The 19055-nt window shown below is 45.6% G+C and overlaps 1 protein-coding gene and 1 pseudogene across 1 annotated transcript; both read right to left on the bottom strand.

The window, feature by feature from the left end:
• Window positions 1–2839: 2839 nt before the first annotated feature.
• On the bottom strand, window positions 2840–3524 carry LOC125519179 (protein STRICTOSIDINE SYNTHASE-LIKE 3-like; annotated as a pseudogene).
• Window positions 3525–9664: 6140 nt separating this feature from the next.
• LOC147960778 (uncharacterized) lies at window positions 9665–17783 on the bottom strand. The gene is made up of 4 exons (XM_087533547.1): window positions 17688–17783; window positions 10274–10374; window positions 9970–10189; window positions 9665–9886 (listed from the first exon to the last, which is right to left on the bottom strand). The coding sequence occupies exons 1-4, from the start codon at window positions 17781–17783 to the stop codon at window positions 9665–9667; spliced, it is 639 nt and encodes a 212-aa protein (XP_087389673.1).
• Window positions 17784–19055: the final 1272 nt, after the last annotated feature.

Raw genomic sequence — 19055 nt, forward strand, 5'->3', positions numbered from 1 at the left:
ATCCTTCTCTTATGGGCAGGGCGGTCATGTGTTTCCTCGATGATAGCCTGTTACAAAAAGTCTATGTGATCTTTAAATTATTTATTATGCTGTTTCCTTATTAATACGATCAAGTTATTCATTGCTTCTTACCATCCGCCATCATGATCAGCATCACTTCGTTTCTTAACTCGTGTAGTCCTACATGCCTTCTCATGCAATATGTTTAATCTAGCTACTGCGTGTCCGTGCCTCAGTTATTCTGACGGTTGTCATGCCCATGGCCTGCCCTGTTTATGCAGTCTAGCTTCCATGTGGTAGTCAATTCCAAGCAACAAAGGAGAAGTGAGGCTTTTCTAGCGTCTTTGATCCGCTGCTGCTCGGTATTATTATAGTACATATTTTGATATTTGTGACCAACTTCTTGGACTCGAAACTCTGGCACATGCATGCTCTTCATCATGGACGACCTGAGAGAATGGATGATCTATGCCTCATATTTTTCATCCGTTGAGATAAACCCTTTGAAAATCCAGTATTTTTTAGTGCACTGCTCTTCTTTTTTCCTTCTGACATCAATTTCTGGAGAGAGAAAAGTAGAAGTTTAGCACCTCACTTAAAAAACAGGAAGAATGCTCACTTCTCATTTATTCAGTCTGTTTTTTTCTCAAGGCACCACATCGTGGCAACAAACATTGTCGCGAAGTTTTGTGGTAATGACCTATAGCTTTTTATGTATGTTTATCTAGGGAGTCACATGAAGTAAAAAATAAAACACTGATTTATCGTTTGTTACCATTCAATCCAAAGCATCATTTATATAGGAAAAAGTACAAACAGATTAGCCACTTATCAATTAGATGGCGTTGAGTTCAAAGCATGATTATTAGTAAAAAAAGTGGAAAAATCAGATGAAACAACCATTAACTGGTAAATAGAGTTGTGTGTGTTTGCAAGGATTGCTATGGATAAGAACATATCCTATGAGTTGAGAAGAAAGGGAAGAAGCATCATGTGGGTGAGTTTCTATGTAGAGGGCGGTTACCGTTTACTGGTGGAGCAGAAGAGCAGGATACCAAAGAAAGAGGATGCAGCCAAATAATTTGTCGAGCATGACTGCTTGGAGAGCAAACATTTGCCACGCTGTGGCGATCGCCTCGCAACTGTCCCCCAGCTGCAGTAGCTAGGCTGGCTGGTATACCCTACGCGACCGCACAGCAAGCAAAGAACCGTCGGAATCTTGATCACCAAGACAACCATAACCCAGGCACCGTCACGGCCACAAGGAGACGGCGGACGGCCACGACAGCGTTTGGGAGGAAAATCCACCTGTAAATGAAAATAAGAGATGCAACAACAGAAGACACATCTGAAATATCCTCATTTTCTACTCATGTTGTGTTTGTCCTCATTGGAAAGTTCGCAAGCCTCCCGTAGTAGCAAGTTTGTCGAGAACACAATTTTGTTAAATTGTGCCACAACCTGCATACACCCAAAGAGAATGTCCTCTCAGCCTACATTGAGGAGGGAAATTGGTAAGTGGAAACAACAACAAAGGCTATTGTCCATACCAAACTGGGGTGACAGAGGAGGGGGAATGGCGATACCGCACTGGACGGTGGGCGTCTATTGGTTGAGTAAGCCTTGTCCAATAACTGTAAATCAGTGCCTGTGGGTTAGCCCATGCACTCCACAAGTTCATGTGGCATCTCCGCCATTATCGGCACCTAAATTTCTAACAAAAACACCAAGGAAATCATACTTAATATATATCTATCAGCATCTTACTTGCAATGGAAGCACAATTTAACAAACAAAATTGGTCCTTCACCTAAGTAGTCTTACCTAGATATATGTTGCTACACGGACGTGGAGTTTCTACACCCAGGAGCAAATGCTCCTGGTGTGAACAGTAACATCAAATAAATTAAAAAATAATTCAAAAAGTTCTGAATTTTTTTGTGACATACTTTCATAAATGTTTGTTGTGCATGCAAAATTTCGTCGCAAAATCACATTGGTGGAAGGTATGGTAAAAAAACAAAATCGATGCTCTGAAAATGTTACTTACAAAAGCATTTTGGAGCTCTGATTTTGTTTTTTTCGGCATGCCTTCCACAAATGTGATTCCGCAATGAAATTTTGCATGCGCAACAAACATTTGTGGAAGTATGTCACAAAAAAATTTCAGAATTTTTTGAATAATTTTTCTATTTTTTTGATGTTACTGTTCACACCAGGAGCATTTGCTCCTGGGTGTAGAAATGTACTTTCGTGCTAACAGTCACTTAGCTGATTTACGGTTTGTCAACAATTGATTTCTCTTATTACAAATTTTGCCCGGCTCCAATGAGGGAGGGGCGATGACAACAGCACGCCTTCGGCTCGCTTCAGTTTTTGTAGTCGTCGTTAAGTGGTCTACGATATATGTAATTTTATTATTCTAATGTTCGTTGTACTGTCATGATTTAAAATGAATAGATCGAAAGTTTTCTCGCAAAAAAGATGTTCTCTTTTGGCAATATTGGATTCTCTCGTTTTTGTGAGTATTAACCTGTACTCCTATATGCTAACTATCTTTGATATTCACGACAATGCTCGTGCTTTTTTCTGTCTTTGAAATTCACATATCTGCTGTTATCTAGTTCTGCAGAAATAACGGTTCTATAGAAAATACATGAACATCGTCAAATAGAAAACTCATCCTAATACTATTTTTTAGAAACTATCCTAATAATATAATAGAATAATAGTCTTATGTACAAATAAAGTCAATCAAAACAAAATCATAACAAAAATAAAATAAAAGGTGCATGTCCTAGGAAAATCCTAATTCACATATCTCTAATAATTGCTTTATCTATTTGCGCGTGACGACGGACACATAATGAAGCTTGACGGATCCCATGAACAATCTCCACCACCTCGGTCGGCCTCACGCCCTTCGGTCCCCGCATCTCCTTGATTATTTTTCCGTCGGCATCGATCCTCAATGCTAGCAGGTGGCTATCAACGCCAAAGGGGAGCTCAGCCTTTTCACGATGTAGTGCCACCAAGTATCCTCCTTCATTGTCGGGCCTCACATTGTCTGAATAGCCAGGGAGGTCGGCGAATAGCTCCATCGAGCTCGCCTTGGAGCCCTTGATCCAGTATCATAGCAGCTTACATGGCCCGGTTGATGAGACGATTAGATGTGTTCGAGCAGCGCTGATGGCGAGGCCATTGGGGCAAGTGATGTCAGCCTGGAGCACGACAACCTTTCCTGTCCATGGCTCATACCTCAGTAGCCGACCCGTCGAGTCTCCGGTTCTTGTGACCATCTCATGTTGTGACCTATTGTAGTTCCTGGAGCTGTCCGTGAAGTAGACCTCACCGGTTACCTGGTCGATGTCCACCCCGTTGGTGAAGCGGAGAGGTACGCCATCAACTTCGATGACCAGCACTGTATCCTTCCCACCGCCTGGCGTGACCCTCATGAGCCCCTTGTAGGCATCGGCTATGTACAGGTGCCCAGACTTGAGGTGGAACCGCAGGCCGAGCGACCGGCCGCAGTGGTGAAGGAAATATGCCCTAGAGGCAATAATAAAGTTGTTATTTATATTTCCTTGTATCATGATAAATGTTTATTATTCATGCTACAATTGTATTAACCGAAAACTTAGTACATGTGTGAATACATAGACAAACAGAGTGTCACTAGTATGCCTCTACTTGACTAGCTCGTTGATCAAAGATGGTTAAGTTTCCTAGCCATGGACAAAGAGTTGTCATTTGATGAACGAGATCACATCATTAGAGAATAATGTGATTGACTTGACCCATCCATTAGCTTAACACGATGATCGTTAGTTTACTGCTATTACTTTCTCCATAACTTATACATGTTCCTATGACTATGAGATTATGCAACTCCTGAATACCGGAGGAACACTTAGTGTGCTATCAAACCTCACAACGTAACTGGGTGACTATAAAGATGCTCTACAGGTGTCGCCGATGGTGTTTGTTGAGTTGGCATAGATCGAGATTAGGATTTGTCACTCCGTGTATTGAAGAGGTATCTCTGGGCCCTCTCGGTAATGCACACCACTATATGCCTTGCATGCAATGTAACTAATGAGTTAGTTACGGGATGTAGCATTACGGAACGAGTAAAGAGACTTGCAGGTAATGAGATTGAACTAGGTATTGAGATACCGATAATCGAATCTCGGGCAAGTAACATACCGATGACAAAGGGAACAACATATGTTGTTATGCGGTTTGACCGATAAAGATCTTCGTAGAATATGTAGGAACCAATATGAGCATTCAGGTTCCGCTATTGGTTATTGACCAGAGATGATTTTCGGTCATGTCTACATAGTTCTCGAACCCGTAGGGTCCGCACGCTTAACGTTCGGTGACGATCGGTATTATGAGTTTATGTGTTTTGATGTACCAAAGGTAGTTCGGAGTCCCGGATATGATCACGGGCATGACGAGGAGTCTCGGAATGGTCGAGACATAAAGATCGATATATTGGAAGCCTATGTTTGGACATCGGAGTGGTTCCAGATGAGTTCGAGCATTTACCGGAGTACCGGGAGGTTACCGGAACCCCTCGGGGAGTATATGGGCCTTATTGGTCCTTAGTGGAAAAGGAGAAGAGGAAGGGAAAGGTGGAGGGCGTGCCCCCCTAGCCCAATCTGAATTGGGTGGGGGCCGCCTCCCCCCTTCCTTCCTTCTCTCTTCCCCTTCCTTCTCTCCTACTCCTACTAGGGACTCCCCCTAGGGCGTGCCATAGAGAGGGCCGGCCCTCCCCTCATCCACTCCTTTATATACGGGGGAGGGGGGCACCCCATAGACACACAAGTTGATCTCTTAGCCATGTGTGGTGCACCCCTCCACCATAATCCACCTCGGTCATATCGTTGCAGTGCTTAGGCGAAGCCCTGCGCTGGTAGCTTCATCATCACCGTCATCATGCTGTAGTGCTGACGAAAATCTCCCTCAACACTCAGCTGGATCTAAAGTTCACGGGACGTCACCGAGCTAAACGTGTGCAGATCGCGGAGGTGCCGTACCTTCGGTGCTAGGATCGGTCGGATCATGTAGATGTACAACTACATCAACCATGTTGTCATAACGCTTCTGCTTACGGTCTACGAGGGTACGTAGACAACACTCTTTCCTTCTCGTTTCTATGCATCACCTAGATATATCTTGTGTGTGCGTAGGATTTTTTTTAAATTATTGCGTTCCCCAACAGTGGTATCAGAGTCAGGTCTATGCGTAGATGTTATATGCACGATTAAAACACAAAGGAGTTGTGGGCGTGGGTATATACATATTGCTTGCCGTCACTAGTTGATTCTTGATTTAGCGGTATTGTCGGATGAAGCGGCTCAGACCGACATTACGCGTACGCTTACGCGAGACTAGTTCTACCGACGTGCTTCACACACAGGTGGCTAGTGGGTGTCAGTTTCTCCAACTTTAGATGAATCGGATTCAATGAACAGGGTTCTTTCTGAAGATCAAAAAGCAATCACTATACCGCGTTGTGGTTTTTTGATGCGTAGGTAAGAACGGTTCTTGCTCAGCCCGTAGCAGCCACGTAAAACTTGCAACAACAAACTACAGGATATCTAACTTTTTTTGTAGGGTATGTTGTAATGTGATATGGTCAAGACATGATGTCAAATTTTATTGTATCATGTTTTGTAACAGAGTTATCGGCAACTGGCAGGAGCCATATGGTTGTCGCTTTATTGTATGAAATGCAATCGCCATCTAATTGCTTTAGTTTATCACTAAGCGGTAGCAATAGTCGTAGAAGCAATAGTTGGCGAGACGACAACGATGCTTCAATGGAGATCAAGGTGTCAAGCTGGTGACAATGGTGATCATGATGGTGCTTTGAAGATGGAGATCAAAGACACAAGATGATGATGGCCATATCATATCACTTATATTGATTGCATGTGATGTTTATCCTTTATGCATGTTATTTTGCTTAGTTCGACAGTAGCATTATAAGATGATCTCTCACTAAATTTCAAGGTATAAGTGTTCTCCCTGAGTATGCACCGTTGCTATAGTTCATCGTGCCGAGACACCATGTGATGATTGGGTGTGATAAGCTCTACGTTCACATACAATGGGTGCAAGCCAGTTTTGCACACGCATAATAGTTAGGTTAAACTTGACGAGCCTAGCATATGCAGATATGACCTCGGAACATTGAGATCGAAAGGTCGAGCGTGAATCATATAGTAGATATGATCAACACAGTGATGTTCACCATTGAAAACTACTCCATCTCATGTGATGATCGGACATGGTTTAGTTGATATGGATCACGTGATCACTTAGATGATTAGAGGGATGTCTATCTAAGTGGGAGTTCTTAAATAATTTGATTAATTGAACTTTAATTTATCATGAACTTAGTACCTGATAGTATTTTGCATGTCTATGTTGTTGTAGATAGATGGCCCGTGCTGTTGTTCCGTTGAATTTTAATTCGTTCCTAGAGAAAACTAAGTTGAAAGATGATGGTAGCAATTACACGGACTGGGTCCGTAACTTGAGCACTACAGGAATCAGCTATTTTGCCGTCTGCCACGGCGGACGGCAAAGGCATGAACGGCGGACGGCAAAGGCCTTTGCCGTCAGCCGCGGACGGCAAAAGGCTCCGGCAAAGTAGGCTACGGTAAACAGCTACTTTGCCGTCTGCTTCCTGGCGGCTGGCGGCAAAGGCCCTTTGCCGTTTGCGGCGGACGGCAAAGAGAGCGGATGGCAATAATTGCGCTGTCAGTCCGTTAAGTGGCTAACGGCAGGCCTTTGCCGTCCGCCGCTGACGGCAAAATTTCTAGTGTCTTTGCCGTCCGCCGTATGATGTCATCTACACGTCACTACATGGCAGGTTCTTTGCTGTCTGCCACTGATGGCAAAGTGCAGGTTCTTTGCCGTCTGCCACTGATGGCAAAGTCTTTGCCGTCTGCCACTGTAGGCAAACTGACCAAATGGGTCAGCTCCCAGGAAGCACAGCTGGATGCCACGTGTCTTCTTTGCCGTCCGCGGCAGACGGCAAAGAGCCCGTTGCCGTCGGTGGCAGACGGCAAAGAGCCTGCATATTGGCTCTTTTATCTGTTTTTTATTAAATCCAACAATTTTCATCACAAATATCTATATGACATATATAGATATATTTCAAAAGGCCATTACAGAGCAAACATATAAGATATCCAACACATAACTTCATCATCCAACCATATATATTACATGCATAGTTCCATCATACATAACAAGTTCAACATAGAGGCATCCAACCATATATATTACAATAGTTTCATCCAACGATACATGCATAGTTCAACGATACAAAAGAAACAGAGAAAGGGATAAGGAGCACTCCATCTATGCAAGCTTTCGTCAAGTGAATGAAATCTGCAAAATGAAAAATAAGAAAGTTAGAACAAGAAGAGTAGAACAAGAAGAAGAGTAGAACAAGAAGAAGACTAGAACAAGAAGAGTAGAACAAGAAGAAGACTAGAACAAGAAGAGTATGTCATTTATGAGCTAACTTACGTGAAATGGATCATATATGAGCTAACTAAGTTGAAATGGGTCGTTTATGAGCTAGCTAAGGTGAAATGGATCATTTATGAGCTAACTTAGTTGAAATGGGTCGTTTATGAGCTAACTAAGGTCAAATGGATCGTTTTTGAGGTAACTAAGGTGAAATGGATCGTTTTTTAGCTAACTTAGGTGAAATGGATCATTTATGAGCTAACTTAGTTGAAATGGATCGTTTTTGAGCTAACTTAGGTGAAATGGATCATTTATGAGCTAATTTAGTTGAAATGGATCTTTTTGAGCTAGCTTAGGTGAAATGGATCATTTAAGAGCTAATTTAGGTGAAATGGATCGTTTTTTAGCTAACTTGGTGAAATGGATCGTTTATGAGGTAAATTAGTTGAAATGGATCGTTTATGAGATAACCTAGGTAAGATGGGTCATTTTGGAGTTAACCTAGGTGAAATGGGTCATTTTAAAGCTAACGTAGGTAAAATGGATCATTTAGGAGCTAATCTAGGTAAAATGGGTCATTTTTGAGCTAACTTGGATGAACTGGATCATTTATAAGCTAACCTAGGTAAAATGGGTCATTTTAGAGCTAACTTAGGTAAAATGGATCGTCTATGAGCTAACTAAGCTAATTATGCAATTTTTGACATAAGTAAGCTAAGTACAGATCGTTTTAGAGCTAACTTTGGTAAAATGGATGGTTTTGGAGGTCAGTAAGCTTATTAAGTCATTTTGGAGGAGAAGAAGCTAAGTCTAGGTCATTATGGTAAGCATTGGAGGAAATAAAGCTAAGTTTAGGTCTTTATGCATGTGTTAAGCAAAACACTAGATAAACTTACCAAGATCCAGGAGGTGTAGGAGCGGGGTGGCTTGTGTCGGTAGCTGGAGAAGGATCGTGCGATGCTTGTCTGGAGTTATGCTGCACCAAAGATCATTTCCAATGTCTTGTTAGCATGATGACACTCAAATGTTAAGACTAGCAAGTAATGTCCATTCAAATAAAACTCACCTGGTCCCAGGAGCAATCACTGGCATCGGCGGAGCGGTCTGACCTGTCTTCTCGCACACAGACTGCACATTTGGTTTTGACGACTCAGTCATACTAGTTAGTAATGAGACAAACACTACATGAATGTTTTGGCTAATCTGCAGAAGAAACTTACCACAAGGAGCTCGTACATGGCCCTTGCCTGCATGTCATTCCGTGCCCTCTCCTCCTCCATCATCTTTGTCGTCCTCTCCTCCAACTCCCGCTGCCTCTCCGCCGCCTCCGCCAGAAGTTTCTCCGTTCTATCTCTCTCACTCTGTATAGCAGCCTGCAACACCACTCACATGACCATTTGTAATCATTGATGGAAGCGCACACAATGTAATGGAGAAAGATAACTGAGTACGTATCACTAACCTTGATGGCGAGTTGCACTAGCCGTTCACGAGGCCTTATCTCAGGAGCGGAGCTCGACTGGCGCGCCTTGATCTCCGGGAGAGTGCTAGGACAACGGATAAGTCCATCTCCAATGGCTATGGAGCCATGGGACCTCCCGCCACCAGATATCATCACCAGCTCTGGATCAATGGGACCCTGGCTCGGGTTAAAGTCCTCCCCTTTCCTCGCCTTCCCCTCATCTCTATATCTCACGAGCTTGTTGTGGGAGGAGATTTTGGTGAAGTTGTTTGCATCATCGAGGTCATACTGAGAGAAAGCCTTGACTTTCTTGAAAGAGGCAGTGTGGGCCATGGCATACAGGTCGTACACCTCTGGCACCTTATCCGCCTTATTGTAGCGTGCATGAAAGAGAGAAACAATGAAAATTAGTAATTAAAGGGCTCAAGCTAGCATGATGAATGAATTGCATGAATCATGAAGCAAACCACATACCCTGTTGCGCCCGAACTGATATAAGTTGGAGCTGCCTTGATGGTGTGGCACACCTTCCATTTGGGCACGTTTTTCCTTGGCCTCGTTGTGGAGGGCTAGCCATTGTTTTGAGCACCACTCATCGACCAACACCTCCCAACAATCCATCCGATCCGCACACCATCTCGGAGGCGCCTAAGTTAGCAAATAGAAACTTGAGCGCTACGGCTAAGAATTACTAAATGAAGGAACTTAAGTAGAGAAGGCCTTAAGAATTACCTTCATGTACTGCTCCTTACTCAGGAACTTATCGCGGCACGCCGGCTTGGTCTTCTTGATACCACGCAAGGCGTAGTAGTCTCGAACAGCCTGCACCCGAGCCTCGTGCCGTAAGTTCTGGAGTAGGCGCTTGTAGACGTTCTCGATAACATGTGCCGCGTCCTCCTCGTATCCCTCCTCACACCTGTAGAATGTCTGCAATCAAATGAGACAATATTTATTAGTACAATTAATAACTAGCTAGTTGAAGATTTTTAAATGTGTAAAGGAGAAATTACCCAGAACTTTCTGATCACCATGTCTGCCCTCGTGTCGCACACGACACCGTCGATAATCTCATCCGGCGGGGCCGGGGCAGCCACGTAGTGCTCCCAGCTCAATCCAAGCTCTGGAAGCCGACCCTCACCAGGCAACGTGACAAACCCCAGGAAGTTTTGCCGGCAAAGAACTCCAAGGACGGAGTTGGGTCGGCGGACACTATGATGGTGGTCCCAACCCCTGCAGCATGACAAGGCCAACGCATTAGTTATTTGAAGAAACGTGAATGCAGAAGGTACAAAAATATTAAATGCACTTACGTACCTCTCCCCATCAGGGAAAATCAACCACCTCTGCTCGCGGGTCACCGGCACGGACGGGAGCCGTGTAGCACCATGCTGGTAGACGTTGCCCCCCTCCTCCCCCTCCTCATCAGTCGGCTCCCCGCCATCATCAGCATGGCCACTCGGCTCCCCGCCATGCTCAGGCTGACCCGACCAGGTACCCCATCCAGACGTGTGCTCCTCCGGGGTCTCGTGGGCCCAAGTCTCGTGGGCCGAAGGCCCGTCGACCCGAGGCTCGTGGGCCGAAGACTCGTGGACCGGAGGCTCGTGGACCAGAGTCCGTGCAGCCTCCTCCTCAGACGAGTCCACCCTAGCAGTCACGTGCTCGGGTGAAACAGCTGGGGGCGGTGGCGAGGAAGGCGCCGTAAGAGTCACCCTACCTCCTCTCCCGTGACCACGTGCTCCACCTCCTCTCTTCTTCTTACCTCGTCCCCTGCTGGGCACCGCGGTCGACGAAGAAGGGCCCGGCGGTGTCGCCATACTGTCCAGCCACGCTCGGCGGAGAGGTGCGTGTGGAATGGAAGACCTCGCACCACGCGCCGACGAAGAAGGGGCGTCGGCGCGCTCCCGACCAGCGCCCACCATCTTTCAACACCTGCCATGACAAAGAATAAACGAAATTAGTACAACATAAAAAAGTACCGACATGAATAATAATATGTATATCACTTAAGTGTATCATCATCAAGTACAACATAAAAAAATTGAATACCTGACACTACTAATAATCTCGATCAGTATCATCAATAAATGCATAATCATCATCATCATCACTATAATCAATGATGGGCTCATAGGGTTCATTGGCATCAACATGTGCAAGGCCACCTTAACGTAATCGGTCAAGCATTGACAGGTCATCCGTAGCAGTAACCTCTTCTTGTTCCGGCTCTTCTTGTTCCTCCTCTGGGGTGATGTCGGATTCATTGTCGCTGTCTACTTCAATGTTTTGGGGTGAAGTATAGCGGTTCTTGAAACACTTTTTGGAAAGACGTGTCTCTTGGAAGAATTCTACTTCATATGTGTCTGGGTTAATGTGAGGTTCATAATCCTCTTCCTTTGGGGGAGAAAGTCTAGCACGTGGCGGCACTTCATAAACGACATCCCAACCTTTCAGATTTGGATTAGTTTGGCAGGCCCACGGTAGATAGAATACTTGGGTCGCCTGTTGAGCCATAATATAGACATCAGGAACATCTAAATGAGTGCTTTGGTTGATTTCAACTAGCCCTATATGTTCATGAGTCCTTCTAGTCTCCTTCGGCTGAAACCAATAACATTTGAAGACTACGACATTCGGTGGGTTTTCACCATAGAACAGAAGTTCATAAATTGCTTCAACTCTCCCATAATACTCGGTACCTCCTTCGCCGATAGCAGATACACAACAATTTGTAGACTTTCGGTCGGCCATAGATAGCTCTTTGCCATAGGTACGAAAGCGATACCCGTTGATGTCGTACTTGTCAAATGAACGGACCTTATAGTCAAAACCATTAGCGACTTGTCTCAATTCGGCGTCGATAGACTCTGAATTAGCCTACAAGTTTAATATGAAAGGATTGTTGCATTATGCACAAATTAGCGAATGAAATGAAATTGTCTAATAGAAATTACCGTTTGTTTGAACCAAGAGATGAAACCGGGATAGCCACCTCCTTGCTTTGCGAGAAGCTCATACTCTTCGACGGAATCCTTTTGGATCTCCGCTCCATACGAGAATATGGCGACGTATCGACTGTATGACATATCTAGGAATAAGAGTAGTTCAAAGGAAATAGAAGTTGCAAAACAATGTACCGAGAACTTACTCGATGTACGGCCGCACTTCTATCAGGTTGTTGAAGATATACAACGAAATGGTCCGCCATTCTTCGTTATCCAAAGATACTGGATGTGAAACACTAGCTGGTGCGAGATTCCCTTTGAATAGGCTGAGGTTGGATCCACCCTTTTTAGGCTCGTCAGCATTGTACCGAGGCTTCGGATTATGCAAATGACGATTTTTGGCTTCGTAGTGCGCTGTTACGAAGTTTGCCACCTCCTCTGTGATGAATGCCTCAGCCATCGATGCTTCAATTCTATGTTTACTTTTACATTTTTCTCGAAGCGTCTTCTGCATCCTCTCAGTTGGGTAGCACCAACGATTTTGCACGGGCTCCCCCAATCTTGCCTCGGTCGGGAGATGCAAAATCAAATACTGCATTGGATTAAAGAAGCCCGGTGGAAAGATCTTCTCTAACTTGCAGATCAACTCCGGCGCCAACTCTTCCATTTCTTCTAGCACGCCAGGCGATAGTTCTTTCGCACAAAGAACATGGAAGAAATAGCTGAGTTCTGCCAGTACTAGCCATTCATCCTCAGGGATGAAGCCACGCAACATCACCGGAATTACCCGCTCAGTCCATATGTGCTAATCATGACTCTTGAGGCCAAATATCTTCAGTTTATCAAGATTCGCTCCCCTCTTTAGATTCGCTGCATACCCATCGGGGAACATCAACTGCTGTTGCACCCACAAGAGAATTTCCCTCATAGCTAGCCTTCCAAGATTGAACCATGCATTTGGCTTCGTCCAGTTCCGCTTTCCTTTCGGTTCTTTCATGTTTTGTAACGGCCTATCACATAGCGCCTCCAGATCGACTCTAGCCTTAGTATTATCCTTTGACTTCCCATCTATGCCGAACAATGTACCAAAAAGTGCCTCGGCGATATTCTTCTCAGTGTGCATCACGTCGATGTTGTGTGGGCAAAGGAGGTCTTTGAAGTAAGGCAGATCCCATAAGCATGTTTTGTGAGTCCACGCGTGCTTAGTATTATACCCCTTGAAGTACCCTGGACGTTGTGGATCTGGCTCGAGAGCGTTTAACTGATCCAGGGTCTGTTGGCCTGTCAATGTAGGTGGTGCAGAGTTTTTGACAACTCTACCCCTAATGAAGTTCTTCTTGTCTTTCCTGAACTTATGGCGAGGATCCAGGAACTGTCTATGCATGTCGAAGCAAGAAAACTTGCGACCGTCCTGAAGCCAACGAAACTCAAGAGCTCCCTTGCATGTGGGGCACGGGAACCTTCCATGCACACACCAGCCAACAAATAGCGCATACGCCGGCAAGTCATGCGTCGAGTACATGTACCAGACACGCATTATGAAGTTCCGTTTGCTAAAGGCGTCGTATGTCTTGAACCCATTATCCCAGGCTTCTTGCAATTCGTCCTTAAGCGGCTGCATGTACACATTCATATTTTTGCCCGGCTAGTTGGGTCCTGGAATTATCAACGTCAGGAAAATGTTCTTTCTTTGCATAATCTGTCCGGGGGGGAGATTGAGTGGAAAGACAAATACGGGCCAACAACTGTATTGAGCTGCCGTCATACCAAACACACTGAACCCATCTGTGCTGATGCCGACTCGAGGATGCCTCAGATCTGCCGCTTTGTCAGCATGTAATTCATCAAACTTTTTCCACGCAACACCATCCGATGTGTGTACCATCATCAGATTCCCATCTGCATCTAGTTCGGTTCTTTTGCCTGTTTTGTGCCATGTCATCTGTCTGGCCGTCTCTTCGACCATGAAAAGACGTTGAAGTCTTGGTACGATTGGCATATACCGAAGAACACTAACGGGGATTTTGGTCTGTGTCTTCTCACCCATACCGTTGTCTACCACAATATACCTGGAAGACTTGCAAATGGGACAATAGTTCAAGTCCGCATAGTCAAGCCTAAATAAGGCACATCCTTTCTCACAGGCATGTATCTTCTCATAGGGCATCTTCAGTGCACGGAGGATTTTGTCCGACTGGTACAGGTTTGCAGGCATTACATGGCCTTTGGGTAGAAAGCGTCCAAATACTGTCATAATTGCGTCATAGCATTCTCTGCCCAAGTTGAACTGAGCCTTCAGAGCCATTACTTGTGAGATGGCATCCAACTGACAGAGCTCAGTGTGCTCGTGGAGCGGACGTTTCGAAGACTCCAACATTTCATTGAAGGCCTTTGCAGATTCCTCCATCTCCTCGTCCGAATCCCGAGCATCATCATAGCCTTGCACCATGTTTTCCATCCCGGTACCATGCTCGTCGGTGCGACGACGATCCACCTCAGCTTGGTCATGTTGGGCAGACTCACCATGAAATGTCCACACCGTATAATCGGGCGTAAAACCACTCTTCTGCAGGTGTTTGCCCATTTCAGCCTCTGTCTTCTTTTCCCAATTGCCGCACCGGAAACAGGGGCACCAGGTTTTCTTTTGGCCATTTGCAAATGCGGCTTGCACAAACCCCTTAGTTTTTGTGAACCATTCAGCGCTCCATTTGTTCTGACCAGTGTGACCGGTATACATCCAAGCACGGTCACTCATCTTGACTTTCAGAGCTACTGGACACACAACAATTATATATGTAATTCACCATGTATATATTCATCAGTTGATCTACTTTGTCAATTTTATTACGTCCATGCAACCTACACTCTAATAGGTAATGATAGGTCCTAATCCCACCCGTGTATGTGTAGATTGGGTTCATTTTCCCATGCTATGCTGCGGATCCAACGCAAAATTTCGGCAGCACCTCCCCGCTGTTCTCCTGATACACGTCTCTGCAATAAACAGAGAGGATGTGTACCCGGAGAACAACAGGGGAGGCACTGACGAAATATATGCGTCGGATCCGGAGCAAAGCATATGGGAAAACGAACCCAATCTACACATACTCGGGCTATCCATGGATAGCATTGGACAATTCGAAAGAATCAAGGTTATAAATATGCAAATGCATGCATATTTATAACTATGACGCTTTCGAACGGGAGACACATATTGGTTACGCATACTGATGATTCAAGACACATATATAGCTAGCTATCAAGTTTCATCGGAATAGATCAAATAATTAATGGGGGAGGAGGACTTGTCATTTGTGCTCACCCACGAACGAAGGGGCAGAGCTCGTCAAACGCAGGGCGAGGTCATCGAACACCAAACCTCGCAGCGATGAAACAACTACACATTTAAAACTACACGATCAACACAATTATATATGATGTTTTTCATAACAAAATCAAAAAATATATGACCAAACTAATAATTCACAAATATATGACCCCGTCGGCCTCCGGAAGGCCAAAGAACACCTTTTCGGGAGGTGTCGGTGGTCGGGGTGTCCTGTCGGTGTCGGGGTGCCATGCCGGGGTCGGGGTGCTGTTTCGGGGTCGGGGGGTCGGGGGGTCGTGTCGATGTCGGGGTAGTGCCCTGTCGGTGTCGGGGTGTTGTTTCGGGGTCGGGGTGTGGTGTCGGGGTCAGGGTGTCGGGTCAGGCTCGGGGTCGGGGTGTCGGGTCAGGCTCGGGGGGTCGGGGTGTCGGGGTCGGGGTTGGGGTGTCGGGGTCGGGGTGTCATGTCGGGGTGCCGGGTCGGGGTCTTTTTTCCTTTTCTTCTTCTTCCTCTTCTTCCTTTTTTGTCCTTCTTCTTCTTCTTCTTCTTCTTCTTCCTCCTCCTTTCCTTTTCCCTCTTCTTCTTCTCCTCCTCTCCTATTTTTTTTTCTTCTTCTTTTTTCTTCTCCTCCTCCTCCTCCTCTTCTTCTTCCTTTCCTTTTTCCTCTTCTTCTTCTCCTCCTCTCCTATTTTTTTCTTCTTCTTGTTCTTCTTCCTCTTCTTCTTTTTTCTTCTCCTCCTCCTCTTCTTCTTCTTCCTTTCCTTTTTCCTCTTCTTCTTCTCCTCCTCTCCTGTTTTTTTCTTCTTCTTCTTCTTTTTCTTTCCTAAAACTGAACTAAACCTAAAACTAAACCTAAATCTAATCTAAACATAAACCTAGAACTAAAAAAACAGAAGAAAAAAAGGAAAAAAATAAATCTAAACCTAAAACTAAACTAAAACTAAACCTAAACCTAAAACTAAAACTAAAACTAAATCTAAACTAAACATAAACCTAAAACTAAAAAAACAGAAAAAAAAGGAGAGGTAGAGCTCACCTGGGCCGCTGGAGGAGGTGGCCGGTGGAGGAGGGGGCGGGGCGGCCTGGGGCGGCGGCGCCGGTCCCAGGGCGGGGGGGCGCGGGGGGGCCGGGGCGTCGGGGGGCCGGGGCGCGGCAGGGGCGACGGGGCGGGCGGCCGGTGGAGCGACGGCGCCCGGGGCGGTGGGGCGCGGGGGGGCCGGGTCGCCGGGGGGCCGGGTCGCCGGGGGGCCTGGGCACGGCGGCGCCGAGACGGGGCGGGGGGCCGGGGCGACGGGGCGGTGGGGCGACGGGGCGGGGGGACGGTGGTGCGGCGGGGCGGTGGTGCGACCGGGCGGCGGCGAGTGGTGGGGGCGGCGGCGCGCGTGTGTGGGAGGGAAACAGAGAGAGGGGGGGTGGGGCGCGCCAGCCGTTAATTAGATACGTTTAATCTTTGCCGTCCGCCACCTTTGCCGCCCGCTAATGTGCGCTTTGCCATCCGCTAGCGGACGGCAAAGAGGGGGGCCGTTAAGTATTTTTTAACCAGCTCCTCAGTGGGGCCCCCTCCCTCTTTGCCGTCTGCTAGCAGACGGCAAAGATTCTTTGCCGTCAGCTAGCAGACGGCAAAGAACAGGCTGATGGCAAAGGCTTTCTTTGCCATCAGCCTGTTCTTTGCCGTCTGCTTTCAATTAGCTGATGGCAAAGAGCTTCTTTGCCGTCCGCTAGCTGACGGCAAAGAGCTGGCAGATGGCAAAGTTGCTGATTCTAGTAGTGGAGGATTATCCTCATTGTTGTAACATTCCAAATTTTTAATTTGGAATGTTATACATTAGGTCATCACTGCATATCATATTTTATTTGCTTTTGGCCCGATCCAGAAATTTTACGCAACTCAAAGACCCACGGAGAGAGTTGGGGATTTCGTTATTTTCATATTTGAGTTCTTCTCAAATTTTGAAAATAGGATCATTGATTTTATTTATTTTATCTTCAATTATTTCTATAATAAAAATATGAGAGAGGGAATAAAATGACTTTCCCAAAATAAAGAAACATTGAAGGTTTAATAAAAAATCAAGTAAGATTTTATTTCGAATTTTTTTGCTATTTTATTTGAAATTAGGAAAAATTGCACGTTTTTAAAACTGTATTTTAGGGCCAAGAAAATGTTCATCCTATTCTAAATATTTTATTTAGACGGTGAAAATTTGTTTTGGCATTTTTAGATTTTTATTTTTTTCTAGGATTTCTCTTAGTTCGGCGGGATTATTATTATTATTTAAAAAAAAACTCCCGCGCACCCGGCTGGGCCGAAGGCCCAGCCGAGCCGGCCCAGCAGCCACCAGCTCCCGCATCCGGATCAGGACCGGAGTCCCGATAGCCGCTACCGCCGAGTCCGGGAGGACCACGCCGCCTCAGCCCCTCCCGCAAGCCACCGCCGCCACCCCCCCTTTATAAACCGACCCGGGGCCCCCCCTGGAGCCCCAGAGCCGGAGCCGCCGCCGCCGCAAGCCACCGCCGCCTTGCGCCGTCCCGCCACCCCACGCCGCCCACCACCATCGGAGCCCCGCCGGAGCCCGAGCCGAGGTAGCCGCCCGCCACCCCGGTTTTCTAAGAAAAACCGATCCGGTTTTTTTAGAAACCCCAGGTTTATTTTTTTAGATCGGTTTTATCGGTTCTTTTATTTAGCGAGTGTTTGCTCGTTCTTTCGTTTTAACGAATGCGTTCACAGTTTAGTTTCGGATAACGAACTTTCGTTCATTAATCTGTTCGTCAGTTTTTCTTTTTCTCGGATTTTCCGCGATTATTTCTAATCGTGATTTCTGATCCGATTTTCGTTTTGGTTTATCTTTTCGCTCGTTTATAGGAATCAGGCGATTCAAGTGCCTGGGTTTCGTCTCGAAACCCTCTTTCCGTTTAACCAACTCAAACAAGTTTTTGCATCTGTAAAATTTGACTTAGATCTAGATTAGTAAACGAAGTTTGTTTCTTTCGCTGTTTGACTTTCGTTGTTTCATTCGATTTGATTCTTTTTGCAAACTAGAGTTCTTCAGTTGAACTTTCTGGTTAGATTTCTTATTTGAGTTATACCCGTGCATTAGATGAGTACTTATTGTATGCTTGTTTGTTTGCGATAGAGTACCCGGAGTGCGCCGCTTGCTACTTTGAATCTCTAGGTTTCGCGGATTATCAGCAAGGCAAGTAACACTTTGATCATATCTCTTCGTACCCAGTTTTATTGCATTAGATCAATCTCAAACAATTGCATGATTAGGATCTAATTAAATTGTGGGTTTTGGGAAGTAGATGAGGTAGTACCTATTCCCTGTTTTATTATCAAACCCTTGGGAGTTACTTCTACGTTTGCTTATTATGCCATGCTATGCTAGTAGACGTGGATTGGGTGAGTGTATCCATGACAGATGTGAGATTAATAAATTAATGGTTTATTTAAGGTGGCAACTTAAACACACATCTGGGTGGATTGAGACACCTGGGTATTCCAGCGAGTGCTTGTTTTTTTCTTTATGGACCGCCACCCAGGCTCAAAGGGATCATGAGACTATTCATACTAGAAACTTCCGTGTGTAGCCACAAGCTACTATGGGCTGTAGCATAGTTGACTAAGTCATGTGAACTCTTACAGTGGTAGACTAGCAGATGTAGGGGATGTAGGTTGGTACTGTCTACCCGATCGTAAGGTGCTAGCACTTCTGAAAGACTATGTCTCGGTCATCCGTTTCTCAAACATCATGCAGTGCGAGAATCCCAACGGAGGAGATCGAGTCTTGTGGGGAAAAGTGTGCAAACCTCTGCAGAGTGTATAAACTA

Source organism: Triticum urartu, chromosome 7A, assembly GCF_056163025.1.
Source record: "Triticum urartu cultivar PI428250 chromosome 7A, HENAU_Tu73, whole genome shotgun sequence".
NCBI classification, from domain to species: domain Eukaryota; kingdom Viridiplantae; phylum Streptophyta; class Magnoliopsida; order Poales; family Poaceae; genus Triticum; species Triticum urartu.